The sequence below is a fragment of the Schistocerca cancellata genome, chromosome 3, assembly GCF_023864275.1.
Source record: "Schistocerca cancellata isolate TAMUIC-IGC-003103 chromosome 3, iqSchCanc2.1, whole genome shotgun sequence".
NCBI classification, from domain to species: Eukaryota; Metazoa; Arthropoda; class Insecta; order Orthoptera; family Acrididae; genus Schistocerca; species Schistocerca cancellata.
In genome coordinates this window covers 10039127-10060929 of record NC_064628.1, presented here as the reverse complement: position 1 = coordinate 10060929, position 21803 = coordinate 10039127, and the positions used below count along the sequence as shown (strand labels likewise).

The following is a 21803-nucleotide window of genomic DNA, read 5'->3' as shown; positions in this document are numbered from 1 at the left end:
CCTCAATATTCTGCTATAATCAGGTCATGTTTTCGTTCCCAATACACTGCTGTGGGTATGACTCATGTTTTTATATATTTCATAATAAAATTCAATCGTCAGTTGCTAATGCATTTTTAGTTTGCTTTACTGGTTTCCACAAATTAATTTGGAGTCTTCAGAACCCTAAAAAATTAGACATATTATATATCCTTAGATCTTGTGTAAAGCTTAAGAAGTATATTACAGAAATTTAATTAGTAGTTGTTTAGCAGATGTCAAGGTCTTCTTTATGGGATATATAATGCCACATAACCAAAACGGTACATATTATATGTAATTATTGTAAACACAGATTGAAAGTTTAAAGTAACTGAATCACACCTATGTACACGTCGAGCTATTGTGCTAGCAACAAGGAACTTATATAAAAGAATTAAAAAGTATAACTGAGGTATGTAAAACGCTCACAAGTTTCGTTCTGTGTGAGCGAACTGCAGGAGGAGGACCACGCTATCTGTCGGGTAGAAAGATCTGCCTGTCTGGTAATGATGAGTCGTGTCAGCCCATTTTTTTTTCAATTTTTGTGACTTGCTCAGCTTGGCAGCCAACCCGCCAATATGCCCGAGGCCACTTGCTTATCTATACGTTTAACGAGCCATTTGCCTTGAAGTGAAAGGTCGAGCAGTTTCAGCCTATTGTTTCAGGCGAGCTGTGCGCGACCAATACAGTGGATTTTCAAGTGTGACATGTAGCCTTTTTTTAAATTAACATGTGTAGGAATTTGCGGCAAAAACGCGTGTGCCGGCCGGGGTGGCCGAGCGGTTCTAGGCGCTACAGTCTGGAACCGCGCGACCGCTACGGTCGCAGGTTCGAATCCTGCCTCGGGCATAGATGTGTGTGATGTCCTTAGGTTAGTTAGGTTTAAGTAGTTCTAAGTTCTAGGGGACTGATGACCTGAGAAGTTAAGTCCCATAGTGCTCAGAGCCATTTGAACCATTTTTGAAAAACGCGTGTATTTTGGATTAATTTTTTTGGATTACTCGTGTTTTTCGTATCTGTGCAGTCTCGGGTTCGCCTTAAACCTGATAGTCGCTTACTGTATTTTGAAAAGCAACGACTCCGCTGGCAGATATATGTTAATCGACGACACCATTAGGTCATTTTTTCTGATTCTGAAATTTTTTGTTTTGTATGTTTTGGTATTTTGTTGTAAGGGTATCCTTAGATTTCGTTTCCTCTATCTATGTCTCTTCTTCTCTTCCTTTATTGTAATTTTATTTCCCTATAGGCATGGGCTGCCAACGGTTGTTCCCATTCTTCAGCCTTAGACATAAAATTTATCATGGAGATATTTCAGTGTTTCAGAAATAACAAAAGACAATTGAACAACAAACACGTATACTATGGCACGCGGCTTGATACGTCGGTTTAGATCACACTTGGTGGTTTTATAATGTACAGGTGCTGATGATGAGGTTTCATATTTTTTGCTATGCTGTTTCTGGTGGCAATGACAGTGTTGTGCGTTATCCTTTACTCGTGATCTGATGCAGGCAGACATAACTGGTAGACCGGATGGTGATATCTGCGCGTCTGATCGCGACTGGGTCATCACCGTCGAGAGGTTCATCTGCCGTGACCAAGAAGGTGTAGATCAACGGGGGCTACGAGCAACTGACTCTGCAACAATACCAATACGAGCCAAAACCCAGAAGATCATTCACCAATTAACTACTGCACAACATGTCAACAGCTGTGCCCTCCAGAACACGATACTTTCGCCAGTGAAATAGAATGCGTGACAAGGTTTTTGTCATCTCTCACAATCTGACAATATAGTAACATCATGGTATAACATACCAATCCAATGCTTTGGCGACTGCATCTTCTGCACCTTGCCAAGCAGCGTTAAACTCAACGAAAAGGAACATTCGTTTTGTTACTCACGTGCTCTCTGCTGGGAGAGGGCTGGGAGCAGTCGCGATAGTCTTTGATTTAAAAAGAAAGTTGGGACATATAAATATATCTGAACAGAGAGGAGTTCTTTCTGCTGGTATGAGGAAGAGAGGTCCTCTATGAAATTGTGATGCAGTTGTCGAATCGGATTACATTTCATTTGGAAAAAGACATGGAATTTGTGTGTGGGAAAAAACTTGACGCATAGAATGAGGGTTTTTAAAGGTTGGTACGTTTTGTCGATAGGAAGTAAAGGATGGTTTGCAGCCTTCATTTGGCATTGAGGGAGGTACAATTAATAGGACGCGAAAATGTCAGACGACTGTTTTCCGTATGTTGCTTTCTTCGCCGATTCTGCGGAGAACGCCATTCCACGTCTGTCCACCTAATTTGTAACATCCTTCTTTAGCACCACATCTGGAACTCTTCTACTCTATTTCCCCGCGTTTCCACAGTCCATGATTTATTGCCAGGCAGTATTGAGTTCCAAACGTGCATTCTGAGAAATTTCTTCCTCGAGTTAAGGCCTATGTTGATTACTGGTAGACGCCTTTTGGCCAGGCACGCCCTTTTTGCCTGTGCTGGTCTGCATTTTATGTCCTTGCTTCGTCTGTCATGTGTTATTTTGTTTCCAACGTAGCAGAATTATTTAACTCCGTCTACTTTGTGCTCTCAAATGTTGACCTTAAGTTTATTGTTGCTCTCATTTATGGTGCTCTTCATTACTTTCGTCTTCCTTCGGTTTACTGTCAGTCCATATTCTGTACTCATTAGACTGTTCCTTCCATTCAACACGTCCTGTAATTCTCCACTTTCAGTGAAGATACGAGCCTCATCAGCAAATTTTATCGTTGATATTCTTTCATCCTCGATTTTAATCCCACTTTTGATCCTCCGTCACTGCTTCCTCGACGTATAGATTGAACAATAGGGGCAAAAGAGTGCATACCTGTCTTGCACTGTTTTAATCCCGAGCCATTCGTTCTTGGTCTTCCACTCTTATTATCCCCTCTCGGTCCTTGCACGTATTGTATACTACCCACCTTTCCCAGTAGCCTACTCCTCTTTTTTTCAGTATTTATAATATCTTTCACCTTTTTACAACATTGAACACTTTCGGCAGGTCTACACATCCACTTAACGTATCTTGATTTTTAAAAAATCTTGTTTCCTTTATCAAGTCCAACGTCAGAAGTGCCTCTCTAGTGTCATTACCTTCCTAAAGCTAAACAGATCGTCATGTAACAGCTCCTCCATTTTCGAATGGAGGAGGCCAGGTTAGGAAATTTTATGAGCTGGTGAGCTACCGGGTGGTGAAGGTCAGTCGCAAGCCGGAAGCGAGGTGAAGTGCGTGTCATCTATAATTCGGGAAGTGCGTGGTTAAGCTCTGGAGGTGCCATGTACCACTATCATTTGCCTGCCTGCCTGCCTGCCTATTTGTCGCACTGTCAGTGTCGGCTAGATACCAAGACACGTGTGTATGTTTAGAAGCTCTTCGACGTCAAGAACGTGACCAACCGGGACTAGCCCACGAGTTCTGCAGCCGTGTGGCCGAGGACGTGACGTGGTCTAGCCCGTGCTAGCGCGGCGGTCGCACAGCCTCGCCGCCGATCTCTCACGTCAGCGTCGTAAAAGTGTACGACCCCGTTCCGCGCACACACTGCGACTCCGCCCAAAACAGCGACTCGCGAAATATGATAATGTACGCCCGATTCGAGCTGTAGATAAACAGCTGCTGAACGCTGATATTTAAGCCGGATTCGTGTTCCACGAAATTCTAAAAGCAGGTGGGAAGCTCTGTCACTAGATGTGAACCATTGGATGCCACGGCGGCACCATGGTTTAATACGAATTTTACGTGTACAGTTGCTTGCCAACAAGCACTAAAATAAGGAACATTTGTATTCGTTTCACAAAATGTGATTCTTGTACGCTAAACAGGAGAAGGATATAAATACCGTCAAACAATTTTTTTTTATAAATAATAGATTGTAAGTAGTCTTCGAAAAGAACTACTTGGACTGGAATGAGGTTTTTTTTTATCTAGTCATACTAAGGTTTTTGGTTCTAATCAACAGAAAATAGGAAATTAGTTATATACGTTTTCGTTTCTCAGGCGATCGATTCCATTTATTTATTCCCGTGATAACATGCTGCTTATTTGTTATGCACTGCGTTCATCTCATTTGCGATGCTGTCTGGGTCGTGAATGACGCGCAGTTACCTTAAGTAGGTCAGGAATGTAATTATTGTTACAGATGAAGAAGGAGATGAATGTTAGGTTGACTATTCTGCTTCATTTAATAACTTGGTCACAATCAAACACACCTTACTCTGATGGCTGAAATAGAACAGACTATGAAAAGTTTTGTACGTTTGACACAAAATAAGTCACCCTAGATGATGAACATACGATACGCGAAGCAGCTGTCTCTCAAGGATGGCAGCAATAGCGTTTTCCATATTCTGCAGTCCCCCTTCACACGTCTTGACGTTACTCGAGTACATCTGACGCGCGCGAGCGCGCCACACACACACACACAGAGGGAGAGAGAGAGAGAAGAGAGACATGAGGTGATTTTGGATTATTATTTTTTCCTAACTGTCCTCTACTAATCGAACACCTCATGATCTAATATTGTTACACGTGAGATGTGTGAGTTACTTCGTCTTGCCAAAAATATATCCACACTGTTCTTCATTTTCAGTTAGTCGATAACTACAAATTCAGTTCAACTTTAGGAGCCAATTTCAGTTTCACTGTCTTGTATAATTAGTTGTACAGAACAACCGGCGAAGGGCTTAGGTAGCACTTACACGCTTGTATGTAAATGCAGTCACCTTGCGTCCACCCGTAGCAAATCAGTGCCGTAAAAGATTTATAATGTTATGTGCGTTGTGGCTTCCCTTATATATACCAGGGATATTTCATGATACCAGAACTAATGTATGTGCTGCACTTATCTAGAACTGTGGGTAAGATTTACAAAAACAGCGGTAACAGATGTTTACTGCATGTTGTATCCATGAACAGCAACAGCGAAATTTGTCCTCGTTTGTTTACTTCATTCTTTAGGTCATTCGTAATAGTAAAGAGCTTGAAGAAGAGATGTACAGTCGTGGACAAAACGAGCGAGACCTCTCGCCTTTTCGTTATGCTGATCCGCACAGCTTTAGAGTCTGCTACGTAGCATAACAGGCGAGGCGACCAAGTGCTACCAACGTATTATGCAAGTTCGCTCAGCTGATGTGCTCAGATAGCTAGTACTGGAGAAACTCGCATCGTCTGCCACCACTTAGTGGGAAACGAAATACCTCAAGTATAAGCCAATGTGTTGTATTCGCATATCTGTGACTATGACTTGGATCTAAAGTGTGGTTATGGATAGTACGTATGCTCAGATTACGAATCTAACATCATGAATAAAGACAGCGGGAAATGAATTAGGCGTCCTTCCTCTTCCGTAACATGAAATATATTTTAGTTATTCTTTCTTAAGTGAGCTGCGCAGGAAATCATTCACCAGAAGTGAATAACTTTTTAGTAACACCAGATGATATTAACAGCTTGCCGGCGCGGGTTAGCCGTGCGTTCAAAGGCGTCATATCGCGGACCGCGCGGCTCCTTGCGCCGTCAGTTCGAATCCTACCCCGGGCATGGATGTGTGTTTGGTTAGGTAGGTTTAAATAGTTCTAGATCTAGGGGACTGATGACCTAAGCAGTTTGGTGGCATAGTTCTTAGAGCCATTTTTTGACCTTTCGCGTAAATTTTCTTTACATAAAGGGCCCTATCGTTAGATTGCGTTGACATAGCTCACATTTTTACACCACCAAGGGACCGTATACCGCAGGAAGTGCGATACATTTCAGCTTATAATGTCCACCTGTACTCGAGGTAAACGGGTTTTAACGGTTGGGTAGACAGATAGACGGTCAGGAAAGTGAGACTAGTAGGGTTCCATTTTTACCGATTTACTTGACGAAATCCTAACAACGAAAATAGTTACGACAGTTACTGAAGATGAGGGTCGCATGATAATTTCCCCTACTCTTTATTCGAAATGTTCCAGTTGCAGTCGATACAGCAGCATATTAATCGTAGCTACGCTTTCGATCCAAATCACGTTTACAGGAATGCAAATAAAATCCATTTGCCTATACACATGGTAATTCAGATCCCACTATTAATGCTACCGCGTTTTAGATGTGCGAGCATTCTCATTGCTAGAACACTTCGGCTGATGAACGTTTTCTGGCTGTGGCACGTCTAATGGAGAATTCGAAACATTGTAGAATACGTTTGGCAGCTACGTCTCCGTTTATTTCCTGGTGGTGCAGAATCATCCTACTAAATTTACTCGCTAGTAACAGTTTTTTGTTATTTCGATAAACATCCCGAATGATTGTCACATAAGTGGTGACACAAAGGTAGACAATTCATATTCTTGAGTCCAGAAAGCTCTATGCAACAGAAACTGCAGATCATTTTGCCATTTTCATTGCGAAATTGCCGTCTTATTCCCGTCTGGGGTAATAATAGAGGGCTGTTTGACTGGGTTGTCTGCTAGCGTAGTGAAAGGCGTTTGCTACTGCAAGGGAGGTCTGGTGTTTTCGGTTCTAATATCTATGGAGGCAGATAGACTATCAGTAAAGGAATTTTAAGTAATTCTCGGGCCCCCAATATGTTTTATTCCTACCTTTATTCTGTACTGGTGCCCTGTGGATGTCGATATGAAACACTTGTAGAATTTCATACTTGTTAGTGACTACTTTTTCCGCTTCTGTTAATAATTGAATTGACTTAAGTGTGGCACTGAATGATTTTTAACTGAATTTCGTTATGAATCTTCACGAATTGCTAAATTTGCACACTTTCATGGTAGGTCAGCAACGGTAATCCAGTACGACTGGTCTGAACGTTGAAACAGACCATTTCGCTGCCAAATGCGCAGAATATTTTGCTAATTCGTAACGATCTGGGGTACTTTGTCTTACTAAAACCGTTATGTTACCTCTATAAGCTGAAATTCATTTTTATTAGTACAGTTCATACTAATTAGCGTTTCTTCTTTCATTTATATCTTATATGTAGGTGTTGCGGTTAACACACTAATCAGCATTAATATAGTCTTACACATGATTGAAAACAGTCTGACAAATTTCGGATAGTTTTTCGATTTCACGCCTGTGCATAGTATGTTGGTAGCACTTCGTCGCCTAGCCTGTTATGCTGTGTAGCAGACTTTAAAGCTGTGCGGATCAGCGTAACGAAAAGGCGAGGGGTCTCGCTCGTTTTGTCCACGACTGTACGCCACAACAGCGAAGGTGAACGAGTGCTCGTAGCTCTCAACGTATGCATTTTAGAGCCCATGTTTATTGAACATTTTGTTCTTGTTTTGATGCATACTATCACCTCTCAAAATATGGAATACTTTTTTGTAACATGTTGTATAAAGCGACAGCTTCATTAGACATGGTGTGCTGGTTAATTTGAACCATACAGCAGCGCAGAATTGACCAGGGAACTGTGGAAGGAACAGTGTTGTTATCCTGCTGAAATGAGTAAAGAAACAACAGGAATACTTACCGCAATGCCTGGAGAAGTTTTCGACCACAGTTCTGTACCGTCGACTCGAATGAAGGAGGGGGGATGGAGCATCTCCATAAGACGAGAGAAAAACAAATCACCACGTTATTAGGGGGGAAACTCCCCATCGCACCCGTCCCTCACAATTAGTGGTAAGAGGGGCCAATGGACAGCCCGTCAGAAACTGAACACAGATCAAGCATGAAAACAGGAAGAAGGTGTACTATACAATACAGAGGTGTCGAGAACAGAAATGACGTAGTGGTTAGGCGGCTGCCGGCACGGTAGCTCAGCGTGTTCTGTCAGAGGGTTGCATGCTCTCTGTAATAAAAAAACTGAGTGAAGGAATCAACGATCAACTTGAACGGATGTCTTGTGAAGTCCGCAACGACCAAACACAACCATCAACAACGAACAAAATGAAAAAAAAAAAAATGAAAAAAAGTGGTAAAGCAGTTGGGGCTGTCACACGGGTGTGCCATGTTGAAACCTCCCTCGTGCTAACACTTTTTAAACCGCTACTCGCTGTATTCAAATTTGTATCTGTGTCGTGGTGTAACGTCCGTTTGGAACAGCGAGGTGTAAGCTAGGGGCCCACAATGACAGTTGATTCTGCACAGCTACTCTATTAGCAAAAAAATGGTTCAAATGGCTCTGAGCACTATGGGACTCAACTGCTGAGGTCATTAGTCCCCTAGAACTTAGAACTAGTTAAACCTAACTAACCTAAGGACATCACACACATCCATGCCCGAGGCAGGATTCGAATCTGCGACCGTAGCGGTCTTGCGGTTCCAGACTGCAGCGCCTTTAACCGCACGGCCACTTCGGCCGGCTACTCTATTAGCAGCCGAATGGAAGTGCCTTTCGAATGAGAACCGCAAACGTATGATGACAAGGCGACAAGTCACCTGATCCTCCACCGTAAAACAGGTCTGGTGTGTCATGTACGACATCACTGACATTACGTGTGCCATGTGACAGGAATCTCTTATCGAAGCACCTAATTTGTAGATTGGTAACTGAGTGACATATGCCTCCTTGCCTGATACTCGTGTTGGTATGAATATGAATGAGATGACTCCCAAGGAAACTATGAAAACATAATAATTTGTAGCATGAACTGCAACAAATGAACGCAACAGTTTCACAATCAGTTTGTGGTCTGGCAAAACACATGTTTTTAACGTTTTTGAAGTTGCGTTCCGTTTTGGAAGTCTTGACTCTTGAATTGCTTTGTTGTAACATAGTTCACACCCGTTTATTTGTTGTTTTCGTTTCTGTGAGACGTCTATGTGATATCTCGCCTGCTCTCGCTATTCATCATGTTACTTGCGACGGTAACGTATTCTTACCACATGAGTCATATTCTGTAAGCTATGTACAGTATGAGAACTGCCAACAGTACAGAAAAAGAGCAAACATTTCAGTGACGGGATGGGCAGTTTGTAATGTCGTGAAAAAAAAAGTAAATACGTACATAAATGGCACGAGGGAGATTGGAACACAGCTCGCTCGCTTGGCAGTCCACCACGATGACCACTTACCCACGACGCCGTTGATGTTTTAGGCTGCTCTGTATTGCACATTTTTTTTTTTTTTTGCAGTCCAGTACACCTTCTTCCTGTTCTCATGCTTGACCTGCGGCCAGTTTTTGACGGTCTACCCACTGGTCCACCTTACTGCTAAATCTGTGGGGGCTGCGATGGGGAGTTTCCGTTGTTAGTAATGGTCAGCCGACGCCGCTACCCTGTTGACTGGAAGTGAGCCAGCTGAGTGACGGATGCACTCACCACGCCCTGCGGCAGCCCCACGTCGTAGGTGGGCCTCTGGGTGAGCGGCTCGTAGGGCCCTCGCGCGTACCGCAGGACTCCGAGCTGCTGCACGCGCCGGTTGCCGCACTCTCCCAGGCCGCGCACCTGGATCCAGTAGGCGCCCACCGGCTGGTCCGCCGTGATCACGAAGTCGTACCGCTCACCTGCAGGGAAGGCAAACACCACCGTCACACCGGCTCCGTCAGTGCTCCAGGCGAGCACACCGTACATAGGCCGGTACTACACTATCAAATTTCTTTGTCAAATATCTTTGTGCAATATCATTGTCAAAGATATTTGATGGTGTAATAGGGTACTTTGTCAAATGTCGTCCAATATTTGATCAAATCTAGGGCCTCGCTGTAGATTTGATCAAAGAAGTCGCTTGTCTTCTGTTCACTGCAATGTGACATGTTACCACATAGAGCGCTAGCATCGCTGCAGCGTTCTGTCGTCTGTAGTGTTTTTATAAGCATTGCCGGTAAATACAATTGGTGTGTGCCGACAACTACAAAATTAATAGAGATGTGTGAAGCTGATGGGGCGCTTTACAACGTGACGCACGCTGAATACAAAAATAGATCTCTTCCGCATGCGCGCACTGTGCAATTGTGGTACATGTAACTGCTGCGGTTAATAACAAGTTGTTGTTGTCAGCCATCTTGAACTTTGACGAAAAATATGGTGACAGTGTTATACCTCTTCTAGCGCTACGTCAAAGATCTTTGTCAAATATATTTGACGGAATATTTGATCACACCTTTGATCAAATCTTTGACAAAGAAATTTGATAGTGTAACACCGGCCTTAGCTAGGCCGTGGTAACGCACTGACACTCGACCGAGAGGGGAGGTCATATAGGCAGTTTTGCTTGCTAGAATTAGGCGGAAAGCTGAGGAGAGTTGGCTGCATAGTGTGCTAGGTCGCCAGTTTAAGCGCTAATCTTACTGAATGACACCCGAACCGTTGCGCGGTTTTTTTGCGGATAGGACAGTTGTGCGCTACGGTTCAACATTTCTGACCTATTCTCGAGGGCATCGTTTTACATAAAAAGCCATTCGAAAGCCAACATCGCACAAAATATTTTTTATTTAAGACAAACGATTTCAACAGTCTTAGGTATCATCTTCAGGTCTTACATTTTTTTTAGTAACACATGTTAATTTTAGGCTGACCTCATGCTCAAGATATCAAGTGAATAAAACTCACCATATTATAAACGTTTATCCTCGGCAAAATACACTGAAGCGCCAAATAAGCTGGTATAGGCATCCGTATTCGAATACAGAGACATGTAAACGGGCACAAAACGGTGCTGCGGTCGGCAACGCCTGTGTAAAACGACAAGTATGTGGCGCAGTTGTTAGATCTGCAATTATATGCGTAGTACAGTTTCATTTTGAGAGGAACCTCAATTTTAACGTCATACATGTGAGAACGCGTAGGATCTTACCTCCCTAGGAAGGAGTAAACTCTCATGAACTAAAACTAGTTTGAAATGTTGGCCATAGTTTACTTGTTCCTCCTAGTTACTCACTCTACATACTTGTTCATAACGCAGACCGTTTGATGGACTGCTTCGGCATTCTAACTCAACGAGTCCTGACCTCTGCTGCTTCATTCTTTAGTCCTTATTTCGACAAAGCTCCCTGGAAACCTTCATCGTTACGAGGTGACTCACACATAATCAATGAAACTTAAAGGTCACATTCTTGCCGATCATTTTACAATAATAATTAAAAACAGGAGTTCTTGTGCTAGATAATTATCGCCCCGTTATGATGGAGCTGTAACGAGCGGTTAAGTTGGTTTACGTACAGAAAGACCAGTCGTCACCTTGAGCAAATAACTGTCTCACAACCGCAGTGTAGCGTTTTGTGAGAACAATGGCGTGTGTAGGTTACGGCGGTTTGTCTCTTGTGCACCCATGCAATAAACAGTTGGCCCTCAACTTTTCGGCATTTCCGTGAGAAAATGAGACTTTTGCACGCATGTAAGTTATCATTAAACTAGAATTTATCACAGCATTTTTGGATCGGTAGTTTCGAGAATTTGGCAGCCGTCCTTGGGCGTGTGGTAGTGTGCATATTAAGGCATGTGACATGGCATATCAGTAAGGTTAATCTGAGCTGAAATCTTTTTTCTTCTTAAAACAAAAAACGTTGTTCGCAGCAGTAGGTGTCACGGAAAACACAAACACACATCACCCGCTCCCAGCCCTCCTCCCCCCCCCCCATCCCCCCCCACACACACAAATATGAGTGTCACCTGAAGCAATTAAAATATGTTTGGTGAAAAAATAATATGTAGGATCGTAAGACATACTAAAGGTCTAACTTGATAACATGTACAGTAAAAGTTAAAATGACAAGGTTTTGCAAATAATTAAAAAAATTCACACATGTGTGTCAGCTGACGCAATTTAAATATATTTGGTGAAAAAATAATCTGTAGGATCGTAAAAAATAGTATAGGTCTAACTTGATAACACGTATGTGTCAAAGTTTTGCAAATAATTAAAACAATTCATCTCCATCCTCCAGCCAAAGACATAAACGGGTTACTTCCGTAAATCAATTAACAATATATACATGCCGTAAGTACGTTCTTTCCTTGTAAATAATATTTCATAATATGATTTTTATATAAATAACCAATAATTCAGTTTACATTCAAAGTCTCTTCGCCATGAACCTATTGTGAAAGTACTATCTATCTTCGTGAGAGGTGGAGGATGATTATGCGAAAAGGAATTCCATTTTCGTCCTTACAATGCTTGTTATGACCTTACTTTATTACTCACTGAGCCACTTGACAAAATGATCACTTGTCAATAAGAATTTTAACTTGAAATTTTTACGACCCTTTCGAAAGTAGAAATTTACGTTGATAAGCTTCTTGGAAGAAGACGGTGATAAATATAGTAAAAGGCATCACGACATTTTTCTGTGGTATATTTTTCGTTTCTCCCTGTGCTGTGGTGCTTTCATACGCAAATTTGGAAGGGCTGACGCGTCGAGTACTTGAATTTGTGTGGTGAAATTTTTTGAATTTAGGTAGTGAGAGTACTAAGGAACGATTCATATGACTTTTTGTAGCTGTGGTTTCCAGTTCGAGAGACCTTACCACAAATTTCCAAATTTTCCACTATCTGTTCCGTTCAGCTGATGTACGATGTCCTTTGCCGTCTTTGACGCAATTGCAATGTCATCGCACGCCTCCAAATTTTTATTTCTCCCCTTCCCAAATTTCTTCTTGCTTTCCTATACTGCTTGTTCAGTGGGCAGATTGACTAACATTGGGGATGCGCTACAAATCTATCTCATTCCTTTCTCAACTACGTTTTCCCTTTCATTTCCTTCGATGTTATGTCTGTAGTCTGTTTTATGTCCAAGTTTGAGGAACCTTCTACACCTACATTTATACTCCGCAAGCTACCCAACGGTGTGTGGCGGAGGCCACTTCACGTGCCACTGTTATTACGTCCCTTTCCTGTTTCAGTCGCGTATGGATCGGGGGAAGAACGACTGTCGGAAAGCCTCCGTGCGCGCTAGAATCTCTCTAATTTTACATTCGTGATCTCTCCGGGAGGTATAAGTAGGGGGAAGCAACATATTCGATACCTCATTCAGAAACGGACCCTCTCTAAATCTGGACAGCAAGCTACACCGCGACGCAGAGCGCCTCTCTTGCAGGGTCTGCCACTTGAGTTTGTTAAACATCTCCGTAACGCTATCACGCTTACCAAATAACCCTGTGACGAAACGCGCCGCTGTTCTTTGGATCTTCTCTATCTCCTCCGTCAACTCGACCTGGTACGGATCCCACACTGATGAGCAAAACTCAAGTGTAGGTCGAACGAGTGTGTTGTAAGCCACCTCCTTTGTTGATGGACTACATTTTCTAAGGACTCTCCCAATGAATCTCAACCTGGTAACCGCCTTACCAACAATTAATTTTATATGATCATTCCATTTCAAATCGTTCCGTACGCATACTCCCAGATATTTAATAGAAGTAACTGCTAACATTAGAACTACTGACATCCTTGGGAGAGCCAGTCCTGACGAAACTCTACCATCTGGTGAGCAAGATGTATGAGACAGGCGAAATGCCTTCAGACTTGATGAAGAATATAATAATTCCAATCCCAAAGAAAGCAGGTGTTGACAGATGTGAGAATTACCGAACTATCAGTTAATAAGTCACGGATGCAAAATACTAACGCGAATTCTTTACAGAGGAATGGAAAAACTAGTAGAAGCTGACCTCGGGGAAGATCAGTTTGGATTCCGCAGAAATATCGGAACACGTGAGGGAATACTGACCCCCCTGAACACTCTCTTTCAAATTCTGAATGTGGCAGGGGTAAAATACAGGGAGCGAAAAGCTATTTACAATTTGTACAGAAACCAGATGGGAGTTATAAGAGTCGAGGGACATCAAAGGGAGCAGTGGTTGGGAAGCGAGTGAGGCAAGGTTGTAGCCTCTCCCCGATGTTATTCAATCTCTATATTGGGCAAGCAGTGAAGGAAACAAAAGAAAAATTCGGAGTAGGTATTAAAGTCCATGGAGAAGAAATAAAAACTTTGAGGTTCGCCGATGACATTGTAAATCTGTCAGAGACAGCAAAGGACTTGGAAGAGCAGTTGAACGGAATGGATAGTGTCTTGAAAGGAGGGTATAAGATGAACATCAACAAAAGCAAAACGAGGATAATGGAATGTAGTCGAATTAAGTCGTGTTATGCTGAGGGAATTAGATTAGGAAATGAGATACTTAAAGTAGTAAAGGAGTTTTGCTATTTGGGGAGCAAAATAACTGATGATGGTCGAAGTAGAGAGGATATAAAATGTAGACTGGCAATGGCAAGGAAAGCGTTTCTGAAGAAGAGAAATTTGTTAACATCGAGTATAGATTTAAGTGTCAGGAAGTCATTTCTGAAGGTATTTGTATGGAGTGTAGCCATGTATGGAAGTGAAACATGGACGATAAATAGTTTAGACAAGAAGAGAATAGAAGCTTTCGAAATGTGGTGCTACAGAAGAATGCTGAAGATTAGATGGGTAGATCACATAACTAATAAGGAAGTATTGAATAGGATTGGGGAGAAGAGGAGTTTGTGACACAACTTGACTAGAAGAAGGGAGCGGTTGGTAGGACATGTTCTGAGGCGTCAAGGGATCACCAATTTAGTATTGGAGGGCAGCGTGGAGGGTAAAAATCGTAGAGGGAGACCAAGAGATGAATACACTAAGCAGATTCAGAAGGATGTAGGTTGCAGTAGGTACTGGGAGATGAAGAAGCTTGCACAGGATAGAGTAGCATGGAGAGCTGCATCAAACCAGTCTCAGGACTGAAGACCACAACAACAACAACAACAACAACTGATACCAGTGTTTGTTCCGCTATCATATAATCATACAATAAAGGATCCTTATTTCTATGTATTCGCAATACAAAAGATTTGTCTATGTTAAGGGTCAGTTGCCACTCCCTGCACCAAGTGCCTATCCGCTGCAGATCTTCCTGCATTTCGCTGCAATTTTCTAATGCTGCAACTTCTCTGTATACTGCAGCATCATCCGCGAAAAGCCGCATGGAACTTCCGACACTATCTACTAGGTCATATATATATATATATATATATATATATATATATATATATATATATATATATATACTCCAGGAAACTGAAATAAGAACACCGTGAATTCATTGTTCCAGGAAGGGGAAACTTTATTGACACATTCCTGGGGTCAGATACATCACATGATCACACTGACAGAACCATAGGCACATAGACACAGGCAACAGAGCATGCACAATGTCGGCACTAGTACAGTGTATATCCACCTTTCGCAGCAATGCAGGCTGCTATTCTCCCATGGAGACGATCGTAGAGATGCTGGATGTAGTCCTGTGGAACGGCTTGCCATGCCATTTCCACCTGGCGCCTCAGTTGGACCAGCGTTCGTGCTGGACGTGCAGACCGCGTGAGACGACGCTTCATCCAGTCCCAAACATGCTCAATGGGGGACAGATCCGGAGATCTTGCTGGCCAGGGTAGTTGACTTAGCACGTTGGGTGGCACGGGATACATGCGGACGTGCATTGTCCTGTTGGAACAGCAAGTTCCCTTGCCGGTCTAGGAATGGTAGAACGATGGGTTCGATGACGGTTTGGATGTACCGTGCACTATTCAGTGTCCCCTCGATGATCACCAGTGGTGTACGGCCAGTGTAGGAGATCGCTCCCCACACCATGATGCGGGGTGTTGGCCCTGTGTGCCTCGGTCGTATGCGGTCCTGATTGTGGCGCTCACCTGCACGGCGCCAAACACGCATACGACCATCATTGGCACCAAGGCAGAAGCGACTCTCATCGCTGAAGACGACACGTCTCCATTCGTCCCTCCATTCACGCCTGTCGCGACACCACTGGAGGCGGGCTGCACGATGTTGGGGCGTGAGCGGAAGACGGCCTAACGGTGTGCGGGACCGTAGCCCAGCTTCATGGAGACGGTTGCGAATGGTCCTCGCCGATACCCCAGGAGCAACAGTGTCCCTAATTTGCTGGGAAGTGGCGGTGCGGTCCCCTACGGCACTGCGTAGGATCCTACGGTCTTGGCGTGCATCCGTGCGTCGCTGCGGTCCGGTCCCAGGTCGACGGGCACGTGCACCTTCCGCCGACCACTGGCGACAACATCGATGTACTGTGGAGACCTCACGCCCCACGTGTTGAGCAATTCGGCGGTACGTCCACCCGGCCTCCCGCATGCCCACTATACGCCCTCGCTCAAAGTCCGTCAACTGCACATACGGTTCACGTCCACGCTGTCGCGGCATGCTACCAGTGTTAAAGACTGCGATAGAGCTCCGTATGCCACGGCAAACTGGTTGACACTGACGGCGGCGGTGCACAAATGCTGCGCAGCTAGCGCCATTCGACGGCCAACACCGCGGTTCCTGGTGTGTCCGCTGTGCCGTGCGTGTGATCATTGCTTGTACAGCCCTCTCGCAGTGTCCGGAGCAAGTATGGTGGGTCTGACACACCGGTGTCAATGTGTTCTTTTTTCCATTTCCAGGAGTGTATATATATATATATATATATATATATATATATATATTCCTGTATTTTATTCCTGATATCTTCAAAATTTCAATGAGTGTAGTCCAGTCAGTATTGTTAAAAGTTATCTCTAATCTAGAAATGCTATAGACGTAGGTTTTCCTTTCTTCAACCTCTGTTATAAGATGAGTCGTTGATTGCCTCGTGTTTTTCTTCGTTTTTCCGGAACCCTTACTGACTGGCTCCATTGTCGGGCCTCTCTTTGTCTTTCAGTGCTCGTAACGAAACTTACTTTTACTGTTAGTATACCTGAGAAGGATATGATGGTGTTGACAGCCACGGGCTGCACAGGTTCTCCGTCGGTGGCGATGATGACGAGCGGGTGGCCCTCGATGGTGAACTGCGCCGGGCAGACGGTGGCGAACGAGTTGATGAGGCGGAAGCGGTAGCGGCGGCCCGGCGTCATCGTGAAGATCTCCAGCGGCGTGTTCGTCACGAAGCCCGTGTTGGGGTCCTGCGGGCAAGAGGCGCTGTTAGGGCGAGCTAAGGGGACAGCCAAAAAGTTTGTTACTAACAGAAAATTACCGTTCTCGTGGTTTAGGCTTCCACTTCTGTCAGAAATTTTCGTGAAGGGTGGTGTGGCAGAAAATCAGTTCGAGGCAATACTGCCGGACGACCATTCTAGTGCACAGCTAAGGCGCAACAGAAAATATTGAGAGTTCAAAACCTTCATGGTTCAGAGTGCAAACATGTAAAATCTTGGAAGGTCCTGCCAATATACGAGGGCTATTCGGAAAGTAGGTATTAAAATCCATGGAGAAGAAATAAAAACTTTGAGGTTCGCCGATGACATTGTAATTCTGTCAGAGACAGCAAAGCACTTGGAAGCGCAGTTGAAAGGAATGGACAGTGTCTTGAAAGGAGGGTATAAGATGAACATCAACAAAAGCAAAACGAGGTTAATGGAATGTAGTCGAATTAAGTCGGGTCATGCTCAGGGGATTAGATTAGGAAATGAGACACTTAAAGTAGTAAAGGGGTTTTGCTACTTGGGGAGCAAAGTAGAGAAGTACAGAAGATATAAAATGTACACTGGCAATGGCAAGGATAGCGTTTCTGAGGAAGAGAAACTTGTTAACATCGAGTATAGACTTAAGTGTCAGGAAGTCGTTTCTGAAAGTATTTGTATGGAGTGTAGCCATGTGTGGAAGTGAAACATGGACGAGAAATAGTTTGGACAAGAAGAGAGTAGAAGCTTTCGAAATGTGGTGCTACAGAAGATTGCTGAAGATTAGATGGGTGGATCGCATAACTAATGAGGAGGTATTGAATAGAATTGGGGAGAGGAGGAGTTCGTGGCACAACATGACAACCGGTTGGTAGGACATGTTCTGCGGCGTCAGGGGATCACAAACTTAGTACTGGAGGACAGCGTGGAGGGTAAAAATCGTAGAGGGACACCAAGAGGTGAATACACTAAGCAGATTCAGAAGGATGTAGGTTGCAGTACGTACTGGGAGATGAAGAAGCTTGCACAGGATAGAGTAGCATCAAACCAGTCTCAGGACTGAAGACCACAACAACAACAACAACAACATTCGGAAAGTAAGATCCGAAGAAGGAAACGCATGACAGTTATGTGGGCTGCATCATATCAAGCGAAATCGCTCACCAGTCCCTCGTACAATATTTTTAGGCACCTTTACGTGCTCACTGTGCGATTAGATCGCGCGGTTTGGGGCTCCATGTCACGGATTGCGCCGCCCCTCCCGGTGGAGGTTGGAGTCCTCGCTCGGGCGTGGGTGTGTGTGTGTGTGTGTGTGCTGTTCTTAGCACAGTTTAAGTTGTGTGTAAGTCTAGGGACCGAGGATTAGAACTGGAAAGAGTGACGTGACACGATCGACGAGCATACTAGAGACGCTGCCCAAGACATCTGTGCAACGCTTCATCGGATTGTCACAGTGCTTTCAATTTCGCACCCGTTCGGAACTTACTTTCCGAATAGCTCTCGTAAATCGTCAGAAGCTTGTAAGAATTTATATATTGCACTTGGAACCGTGAAGGTTTTGAACTCTCAATTTCTTTTAATGCTGGTACTTGAAAAACATCGCATTTCAGTTGCCATCTTTATACGCAACAGGTTTCGATCTTCACATGTTTTAAGGTCGTTTGTAACAGTTTACATGGCAATATTAAAAGTGTGGCGTCAAATAACAAGAAAGTTGTTGACTGCCTCCAACGAAAGGACGGAACCAGATTGTATAAAGTAAAGAAGGATTAACAGTTTTAATATATTTTACTACTGACGACAGTCATGCAAGATGTCTTTTAGGTTGTTTGCGATTATTAGTTTAATATTTCTATGTCAGCTGTTACACATGACCTTAAGATAGCTGAATATCATCTGAACATTAACGCCGGTTGTGTTTAAAATATTATTTATCAGCAGCTCTTGGCGGTTGAAGTACGACGGCTTTTGTATTGCCAATGACAGGTCAAAATTTGAGACAAAACTTGAGAGAAATCTGTAGTTAACTAGCTTATTGCCCATGGGTTTCCTCTCGTACTCATCTATCACACATATCTGTATCTCATGTATATTTAACGTATTTTACTCATATTTGTACACAAATTTCATCTGTATCGAATTTCGCCCTACAGTTTCATCTGAATTCTAAGCAAAGTTTATTTCTGCCTGGGTAAGGAGTGTGCAGCATTATTGGCTCGCTGCGGTTCTCAGTCTTCAGACCTGGTTGACGCATTGATCAGTAAAAGAAAAGCGACAGATGGTGCTTCATACTTTTGAAATATTCCAAGTCAGCTAAATACAGGAAAGAAATGCAGGTGGTTTTCGAACGTTTTTACTTGCCCCTTCTCATTCCTACCCCCTCCACTAGAGGTATAAGGGGTTCCTTACCATCGCAGTGTTTTTATAAAAATAATAAGTCGTATATATACCAAATTTGGTTGAAATTGGTCCATATGTTTTTGAGTTATGTTGAATTATATAGTCATGGTGGTCATCAGCTTCTCTGTCTGCGAGAAACAGTTTGCGACGCAGCCACATAGCAGCAGAAGTTGTAAAGTATTCTGGTGTTTACGGCCGCTCATTGTATATGTAAAAAGGTCTTCTTTGCAAGAAAGTGAATCCAGGACTGAAGAATTAGAAAACAAATTTATGGAAGTAGAAGGTGATATGTATCAGTTGCAAACAATGTTAAAGAAGAGTAAATCTAGATATGAAAATTACTCATGGGTAGGACCATGAAAAGTCCCGAAAGTGATAGATACATCAAGAGTAACTATCAAATATTCTAAATAAAGTAATTTCTATTCAAAATGGCAATAATAAATTTGTGCAGTTGTTTAGTCAGTTAACATCTGGCAATTTATAGCTCAAGTAGAAAAGACAGCATTAAGAGCCTTTCTTAAAATTAAGCAGTCTTTTTAGATTAAACGAGTCTGAACAGAGCAATTTTTAGCGACTTAACATTGGCGCTTCGTGATTTCATTAGAATAGACAACACTTAACCTTTTCAAGCACGTCTTTGGTTAAAGAAAAAGTTAAATATGAACAATTGTTTAACTAGTTAATATCTCTCAATTCAGAGCTCATGCGTCTGTTAAAATAGACCGGGTATAAAACCTTTTTGAAGCTGAACAATGCGTAAACACATTAAAGAAAACAGTTTACCACGCACTAGCTCACAATTAATCATCTTAATAGAACTGTCGTACTTTCCCTTCTGTGGTGCTATTTCTGGTGTCAGGACAGCGTTTCCTCAACTTCTGACAATCACTGCTTGCAATCACCAATATACAACTTCTGCTGCTGGGTGGCTGCATTACAAACTGCTTCTCCAGACAGAGGACCTGATGATCATTATGGCTATCGAACAATACAGTTCTCAGTTGCACATATTACGGCTACAGCTTCTTATGCAACCAACAATGCAATCCCAGGCACCTGCCCCAGCTGACCGCCAAGACCAGCATAGCACAGCTAGGCGGTTATGTCTGTAGCCGATCAGGTTTTTTTTTTTACGTTTTACTGGACCATTTTATCCTTCATACTTGAAGGCATGTCTGTCATGTGATGTTATCATTGTAAACTCTTTTCGTAAAAAACATATGTTAGGGTGTGTAATTTGAGTGGCTCTTGTATTCTTCTTTGGTTTTTATTGCGTTTTCTTCTGTTCTGTTGTTTGTACAATACCGTGAGGGCGGCCAGTGACTGAAACCGATAGTAAATAAGTAATTTTACAAGACAGTATTGTGTCATGCATTTTTCCAGGAACATATAGGGTGATTCAGCTGCCCCTACCACCGGGACTATGCAACCCGCAACTCCCTCAAATACCCCTAGTAAGATTTTCATTTTCTCTCGCTTGTTACACACGAACTGTTAGTCCTACAGAAAAAATGGACACGGCATTTTTGTAGGAAATTTAATACTGTTAAATTTTGTACCAGTATGCGTTTTCTATAAATGCCGCAGTTTTAGAATTATTCAAGAAAAACGTGTAAAAGTTACCTTCAAACACGTTTTTCTTGAATAACTCGAAAACTTTGGCCTCCTGCGAAAACGTATCCCGGAACAAAATTTAACTATATTAAATTTCCTACAAAAAGATCCTATTCATTTTTTGTGTAGGACTATTAGTTTGCACGCAGTGAGTTAGGGAACAGTAAATTCTTGGCAGTGGTATTTGAAGGATCCGGCCAGAGTGGCCGAGCGTTTCTAGGCGCTTCAGTCTGGAACCGCGAGACCGCCACGGTCGCAGGTTCGAATCCTGCCTCGGGCATGGATGTGTGTGATGTTCTTAGGTCAGTTAGGTTTAAGTAGTTCTAAGTTCTAGGGGACTGATGACTTCAGATGTTAAGTACCATAGTGCTCAGAGCCATTTGAACCATTTTTGGTATTTGAAGGCGTTGCGGTCTGCATAAAACTCAGTGACTGATGCAGCTGAATCCCCATGTATGCGCTGTTACTGATGGCCTGAATAAAATCTTTGGAAATGGAAAGTATTTCACCCCAAAGCGCCAGTCCGATATTTATGTAGCTCTGTGGAGATGTCAGCACATTCCGAACTGATGCCCATCATCAGTATGAGGTGTGATCCCCAGAGGTAGAAATACAGGGTGATTTAAAAAGAATACCACAGCTTTAAGAATTTAAAACTCTGCAACGACAAAAGGCAGAGCTAAGCACTATCTGTCGGTGAATTAAGGGAGCTATAAAGTTTCATTTAGTTGTACATTTGTTCGCTTGAGGCGCTGTTGACTAGGCGTCAGCGTCAGTTGATGCTAACATGGCGACCGCTCAACAGAAAGCTTTTTGTGTTATTGAGTACGGCAGAAGTGAATCGACGACAGTTGTTCAGCGTGCATT

At 43.1% G+C, this 21803-nt stretch overlaps 1 protein-coding gene across 1 annotated transcript in view; it reads right to left on the bottom strand.

The window, feature by feature from the left end:
• The window catches only part of LOC126176778 (uncharacterized), a 209537-nt gene that overhangs the window by 19219 nt on the left and 168515 nt on the right, over positions 1-21803 (bottom strand). Inside the window, exons 6-7 of the mRNA XM_049923946.1 lie at positions 16721-16925; positions 9320-9504 (exon numbers count right to left, since the gene is read on the bottom strand). Of these exons, the coding sequence (XP_049779903.1) occupies positions 9320-9504; positions 16721-16925 (390 nt within the window). The remainder of the gene's footprint in view (positions 1-9319; positions 9505-16720; positions 16926-21803) is intronic.